At 43.4% G+C, this 7,500-nt stretch overlaps 1 protein-coding gene across 1 annotated transcript in view; it reads right to left on the bottom strand.

Moving 5' to 3' along the window:
- The window catches only part of dlgap3 (discs, large (Drosophila) homolog-associated protein 3), a 45,509-nt gene that overhangs the window by 1,583 nt on the left and 36,426 nt on the right, over positions 1 to 7,500 (bottom strand). Inside the window, exons 18-19 of the mRNA XM_063186128.1 lie at positions 4,480 to 4,571; positions 1,527 to 1,673 (exon numbers count right to left, since the gene is read on the bottom strand). Of these exons, the coding sequence (XP_063042198.1) occupies positions 1,527 to 1,673; positions 4,480 to 4,571 (239 nt within the window). The remainder of the gene's footprint in view (positions 1 to 1,526; positions 1,674 to 4,479; positions 4,572 to 7,500) is intronic.

The following is a 7,500-nucleotide window of genomic DNA, read 5'->3' as shown; positions in this document are numbered from 1 at the left end:
AACTACTAAATTGGATCTGGAGTCTTAAATATTAATTAGTGGTAAAACCCAGTTACTATCAACACAAGCAGTTAATAAGCTACTTAGTGCATCTACCTGGCGTCACACATAACTGGGTCTAAATGCTTGTTCCACTATAGGCATTTCTCAACAATAACCCTTTTCATGCTACTTGTGTGCTTTTAAACTTGTGATGTGTCATAAAACATGGCCAAAGTTATGTTCCAAGTTCACGACAAATCCCGCACTATGATGTGGGACACAGGGTTCGTATTGAGAAGTGACATCCGATTGGAGTGGATGGATTAAATATGCGGTGTGGACTTCTACTCTCTGGAGCCGGAGTAGCCAGTTATCACTACAGCAGATGAGACACACAAAAACATGGAGGAAAAAGGAATCGAGGTTCTAGGCCTGTGTGTGTGTGTGTGTGTGTGTGTGTGTGTGTGTGTGTGTGTGTGTGTGTGTGTGTGTGTGTGTGTGTGTGTTTGTGTGTGTGTGTGTGTGTGTCTGTCTGTCTGTCTGCATTTACTGTATGTGTATGCTAAGGTCACGTAAGGTTCCCGAGGTCATTGGGGAGAGTGATTCAGTTTACATTTTGTGTGTGTGTGTCGCCTTTCGTAAAGTCTTCACGAAAATAATAGATTAATTTTCGTGGTGCATTCACGTTATTGCCCGCCTTTCGTAAAGTCTTCACGAAAATAATAGATTAATTTTCATGCTGCCTATTCACTTGAATTGCCCCACTGCTGCTATGGTTATCCAAACGTCTGCAGGGAAGGGGAGGGGGTGCTGACAGAACACTGCTGATACACTCGGGACTCACTAATTCGACGCCCTTTCGGTACTTACGCCTTATGTCCCCTAAACCTAAACCTAAACCTAAACCTAACCCTAACCTTAACCCTACTTAACCCTAAACCTAACCCTAACCCTAACCTTAACCCTAACCTTAACCCTAACCTTGACCCTAAACCTAACCCTTAATTGCTTGTTTGAAATGTTTGATTACCATGTGACGGTAGGCTACCGAAAGGGCATCAAACTAGTGGGTCGCTAGGCAACAGTCGGGCAATTCAAGTGAATAGGCAGCGTGAAAATTAATCTATTATTTTCGTGAAGACTTTACGAAAGGCGGGCAATAACGTGAATGCACCACGAAAATTAATCTATTTTTTTCGTGAATACTTCACGAAATGAGTGAGATACGGTTGGAGCGCGCGCGCGCGCGCGCGCGCGCGTGTGTGTGTGTGTTCACGCATGTGTGTGTGTGTGTGTTGTGTGTGGCTCTATTCAAGTGTATATGTGCTTTCTCCATTGCATTAAGTCTGCTTGCTGTGTCTCCTCCTCCTCCCAGTGCGTGTGGCTGTGCTCTGTGCGAGTGGCGGGTGACCCTGAGCCTGTTGCATGGCGGCCATTTTGGCTCCGTGACCCGCCTGCTGCACGGCGGTCATTTTGTCTCCTCTGCTGGAGCTGGATTTGGAGGTGGGGGGCTGAGGCGGCAGTGTGTTGCCTGAGCCTCTCACCTTTTTATCAGCCGCCAGCCTCCAGCCAGAGTCCCTGAGCCGCTGGAGGTCCTGGAACTTCACACGCACATCCTCGATGGACAGCTGCAGAAGCTCCCAGAAGCTGGACAGGTCCTGGCAGGTAGGCTGTGGGTACGCAGAGGGGTCCTGGTAGGGGATGAGTAAACATTGAACCCATTAAGAAATGGCCCCTTTTATAAGTTGGCTTTAAGGATTGAGGTCGCTGTTAGGGACATGTGGAAGACATGTGGACATGGCTATAGCCTACACAGTATTATATCGGCCCATTACTGGCCCATGGTTTTCCTCAATAAGTATTTGTACAATATCATGTCACCATGGACCACAGTACATCGTGATTAAAAAAAAAACTTTGGCAGTGGCAGTTGCTTTACCACCACCTCGTCTCTATCTGTGCACGCCTATTACGACTAGGCCTACACATTTGATGTTTCTTTCTATCAGATTAGGGGTACTAGGCAATGTCACAACGTTGCAGGCATTTTCTTTTATCAGCTTATATGTTGAGATAAAACACCATCTCTTCTTCACTAACCCCTTACAACCCTTCACCCACACAGTTTGATATACTGTATGTAAAAACCCTGATCAGATTACCGATAAAATATACAAAGTTGAAGGCAGTTTTTTGCTGTAAACACTGTGCTGTGTTCATGCCTTCAGTTTGATATATAGAGCGGTTCTGGAACAGCGGGTTTGGTTGGGGTGGGGAATGGTTGCTATAGCAACCAACTGACAGAGCCTGTACTGTAAGTCAGGTACGTACATTCTGTAATCTTCACACACCGGTCAGTTTAGTACTTGGATAACACTCTATATCAAAAACTCTAAAACCTAAACGTCCATAAAGAGTGTGTTGGTGTATTCACATCTGCAGTTTGGTATGTCTGTGTCAAATTCTGGATTGGATTAGAATGCTCTCAGTGTATGAGTGACTCTGGGGGGTCTGTAGAACGGCTGTCCTGAAATGGGGTGAATGGTTGTCATAGGAACCAACTGTAAGAGGACCGGCCTCTGATGTACTGACTCTGTCTCGAGTATAGGCTAGCCTACCTCCCTTGCTGAAGAAGACTAATAAAGAGGAGGATGAGGAGGGAGAAGGAACAGAGGACAGAGGAAGACAAGAGTGGAGAGGGAGAAGAGGAGGAGACAGACAGATACAATGATGAGGAAAAGTACAAATGAGAAGGAGGATGACAAAGGGGAGGAGGTAGATGAGCAGGAAGAATAAAGAAGAGGGGCGTGAGGAGGTAGAAAAGCAGGAGGAAGAGGCAAATGAAGATGATGATGATGATAAGAAGGAATAAGAGGAGAAACATGAAGAATTAAGAAGAGGAAGAAGAGAGACAAATATGATTATGAGAAGAACAAAGGAAGGAGAGGGTGAGAAGAAAAGAAGACAAAGAATGAAAAAAGGAAGAAGAGGATGTAGATTAAAGAAAAGGAGGATTTAGGATACACTCTCACTGTCCCTCAGGGTATGGCATGCTGCAACGTATTTTGCTACTTCTGTGCAGTTGTGTCTTTCTCCAAGAAAATAAGCCATCGTTTCATTGTCATGTTGTATGTTAAAATTTGGTACTTCTTTTGCAAAGATTAGAAAATATTGCTGTCTAATTTGTTCATATATTGGACAGTGAAGCAGAAAGTGCATCTCAGTCTCAACCTCATCAGTCGTACAGTGACCACATATCCGCTGATCTCTTGGTAGCCATGTTTTTTCTTAACGTCCTTTCTCTACAGCTAGACTGTGGCCAAAGAACCTGTACTTGGTAAGGATCTGTCTCTGCTTTGGATCTCTGACTGCGTAGAGATACTCTGCCAATTCATAATGTCTTTTTAGTCCAAGATAGCATTCTAATTTGGATTGTCATTTGGTCTGGTTCTCCCAGTGTTCCAGATATGCATCCTTGCGTTGGTTCATAATTTGTTTTACTTTGATTTGATTTTTTACAGCAGGGATGGTCTGAGGTTGATGAGTTAGTGTGTTAGGAGGTTTAGTTAACCTCAGAACCAACTGACTGAGGGGATTGGTATTAGGGCTAACCTCTTGGGTTTTAAATGCTTGGGACTAGTGTTTTCTTCACTGAATTTTAGATGTGTCCATAGAATATTTATTGCCAATGGGAATCTTCCATTCTGCCCTGCATGCATTTGTGGGAGTTTTCTTTGGACTCTGAGGATGTTTCTGAGGAATTCTGCATGCAGGGATTCTATCGGATGTTTGTCCCATCTAGTGTAGTCTAGCTTACTGAGTGGGCCCCATACTTCACATCCATATAATGCAATAGGCATAATGACACACATTATGTCAAATATTTTACACCAGATTTTAATTGGAATTTGGATTTTGTAAAAGTTTCTTTTGATAGCGTAGAGAGCTCTACAAGCTTTTTCTTTTAGAGCATTCACTGCAAGGTCAAAGCTTCCAGAGGCACTGAGTGTCAGGCCTAAGTAATTATAGGATAATGAATGTTCTAGAGTGGTGTTTCCTAGAGTGAAAAGGTGTCTGGTTGCCTGCAGTCTGGGTTTCTTCGGGAAGATTACGATCTTTGTATTTGCCAAATGGACTGTCAGGGCCCAGTTCTGACAGAAATGCTTTAGAGTGTCCAGGTGCTGTTGTAGCCCTTCCTCTGTGGGCGACAGTAGCATCAGGTGATCTCCCTTCTTCACTTACCCTTCACATCTTCAGTTTGATATGCCATGTATTATATATAGGATGAAGAGTAAAGAAATGTAGTATTGAGAATATAGAATAAAGAAGTAGAAGAGGAGGGTGAAGAATAAAGGAGACGAGGAAGATGATGAAGAAGAAGAGGAGGCAGGGGAGGCTGAAGAATAGCGAAAAGGAAGATGATGATGAAGAAGAGGGGGAAGGGGAGGATGAAGAATAGAGAAGAGGAAGATGATGATGACGAAGAGGAGCACTCACCACACTCTGCTGGCACATGCGGAAAAACTGCTGCACCTTCTGTGACATCAGCATCTGGGCGGAGCCAATAGCTGAACGCATCATCTCTAGCACTGAGGAGAGAGGGAGATTATTATTATTATTATTATTATTATTATTATTATTATTATTATTATTAGTAGTAGTAGTAGTAGTAAGGCTTGAGCATCTGGGCATCCACATGCACATGCGCATGTGTATGTGACAGAGAGGGAAAAAGAAAAAGAGAGACTGACTGAATGAAAAAAACAAAGGGGTAATGAATGAGATAGAGGAGAAAGAGCACAGAGAAGGGAAATGGTTTCCAGAGAGAGAGAGAGAGAGAGAGAGAGAGAGAGAGAGAGAGAGAGAGAGAGAGAGAGAGAGAGAGAGAGAGAGAGAGAGAGACAGAGACAGAGACAGAGAGAGAAATGGGTGCCCAATACGGAGAGAAAGGGAGAGAATGAGGGGAAGAAACATAGCAGAAGTCATCTATCTGTTCCAGAAAGAGGAGGGAGGCAGCAAATGTGACTGTCCCTCTTGGTGACTAATAACACTACACTGGCAGTCTGGGCAGCGGATCAGAGGAAGTGAGCCCAAATAATAAAGGACCCACATCATGGGAAATTCAACTTTAAAAAGTCATTTATTAGTAGAAACTGCTACTGCTAGAGGGCATCAGAAGCCAAGGCCTTCGAGAGTCGGACAAAAAATGGCTGAAGAGAAAAAGAAAAAGAAAAACACTTTTTGATAGACCTTGAGCTGATTCATTATCAACTGTAATAGTGGAACTCTTTTCAAAATGCTATACATAGTGCATTTTCAATAAAGTATTATAAACTAGAATAGCGCTCAGAGATCGCACCTACAACCTCTGGTGTACAAATACATACAAACAATCGAATGTACACAGAAACTCGGACAATCACATAACCTCCTTGACGGAGGTAATAGTTATTTATGAAAAGAAATTAAATAACTAGAATGAAGATATAATGTGCTCTTTTGTGCTTTCATTGTTCTTCTTAGATACTATCAATAAAATCATGGCATTTATAAGGGCTTTTGGTTTTGTGTCTTGGTTGTCTTGGTTTTATGACAGAGCATGACAGGAAGAGTAGGATAGAGAGATGCTGCATGGCCGGCAAACGTCCCAGGCCAGACCCGGGGCACGCTGCACCACAGTGCCCCCCATGGATTTTTCCCCTTTGATTTGGCAAGGACAAAACATTATCAAACAGTTCCAGCTGTTCAAATGCTACCTTAATACACAGCTAGTTAATACACCGTTTTTTTAAAACCCATCTCTCGTCCCATTCCTGGTATCCCTATCCTACAATACAGTCTAGCAATCTAATGTGATTTTTTATTTCTTGCCAACATCTAAAAAAATCCCAGTTTGTGTTACTCAAATGTTGACAGATGCACCTTAAAGTGAAAAAAAGACTGGTGAAAATTGCATTTAAATAGACTTTTATAGTGTTGCAAGAAAGCTCTTAAGTTTTTGAGTGTGGAGGACCTTGGGGTGATTTCATTAAAATATATGCGGCAGAGGTAATTTCCATCTACTTTGAATTCATGTATTCATTCATTTATTGGATTTAGTCGATGGTAATAGAGGAGACTGTTAAAAGTTCAGAGAGGTTAAGAAACTCCCTTAATAGTCACTCTTGCACTGTCAAAGTCTGTCTATCCCCCGTCCCCCAATCTGTTCCCATTCTGCCGCAGTGTAGATTTTACTCTCTCTGTCTGCCCAATCGAGTCGGTCAGCCTTCTCTCTCTTTCTCTCTCCCTGGCCCTGCCCTTCCACTTTAGGCTATTTCTCACTTCTTCTCTATCTGTTGTCTTGTTCCCTCTTTTCTCCAGTCCTCTCCAACTAGCGTCCTCTGCCAGGTTGTGTTTCTGTGCCTGTTATCTCTCTAGTCTGACACCAGTCCTCCATCTTCCCTTTCTCTTGTAGCTTTAGAACACATCTGTGTCTGGCAGGTATCAAAACACCATTCAAAATCCAGCTGCGTTGGAAACAGAGGGTGTAAACAAATCTCTCTCTCTCTCTCTCTCTCTCTCTCTCTCATATGCATGCATCAATCCATCCAGTATCAGTGTGTTGTGGCACGAATGCCCTATCATTCAGCTATTTCCGGTCTCACAATTTAACAAATTATTATTGGACAAAACACATTTATATGCCACTAGGCACATAGTGGTGAGGATACCTCATGATACACCATGGATGAAACAACGGTAGATAAAGACAGCGAGGGAGAGAGAGAGAGAGAGAGAGAGAGAGAGAGAGAGAGAGAGAGAGAGAGAGAGAGAGAGAGAGAGAGAAAGAGAGAGAGAGAGAGATGGGGGGAGAGAGATACAAAGTCTCAGACAAAGGGAGGGAGGGATTATGGAAGTGAGATGACCGTGGGAAGAGAGAGTGCCATCACAATTATGAAGGATATGAGGGCACCAGCAGTGGCTTAGTCGGCTGGGCACTGGACTTCTACTCGGTCGACCCGGTTTCAAATCCTGACCTGGGTCATACCCCGATCCTCCCCCATCTCTCTCTCCCACTCAATTCTTGTCCCACTCTTCACTGTCCTGTCTAAAGAAAGTTGGAAACCCCCAAAAGATTTAAAAAAAAAAGAAAGGATACGAGAGCTCCAGGGAATAAATGAGAAAGTGGGAATCCAAAAGTGTGAACAAAACAGAGCCTAAGCTTAGTGGGGAGTTTGGTGGAGAGGGAAGGAGAACGAGAGACTTTAGCAACACGCATCCTTCAGCTTGGTGCCTGCGGCTGCATCAGACCCGTGAGAATATCCCCTGACAACCACTCATGTTATATTGCTGAAATACAATATTGAACTTCACTTGTGTCATATGGAGTGAATATGTTGCCTGAAGCTCAACATGCATACAAGCACACATGGCAGAATACAAAGAACACAGATATTTAGTTTGTGTGTGTGTGTTTATGCTTGTGTGTGTGTTTGTGTGTGTGTGCGCCTGTGTGTCTGTGTCTGTGTGTGTGTATGT

The sequence above is a fragment of the Engraulis encrasicolus genome, chromosome 20, assembly GCF_034702125.1.
Source record: "Engraulis encrasicolus isolate BLACKSEA-1 chromosome 20, IST_EnEncr_1.0, whole genome shotgun sequence".
NCBI classification, from domain to species: Eukaryota; Metazoa; Chordata; class Actinopteri; order Clupeiformes; family Engraulidae; genus Engraulis; species Engraulis encrasicolus.
Note: the sequence above shows the minus strand (reverse complement) of the source record. Positions and strands in the feature narration are given on the sequence as shown.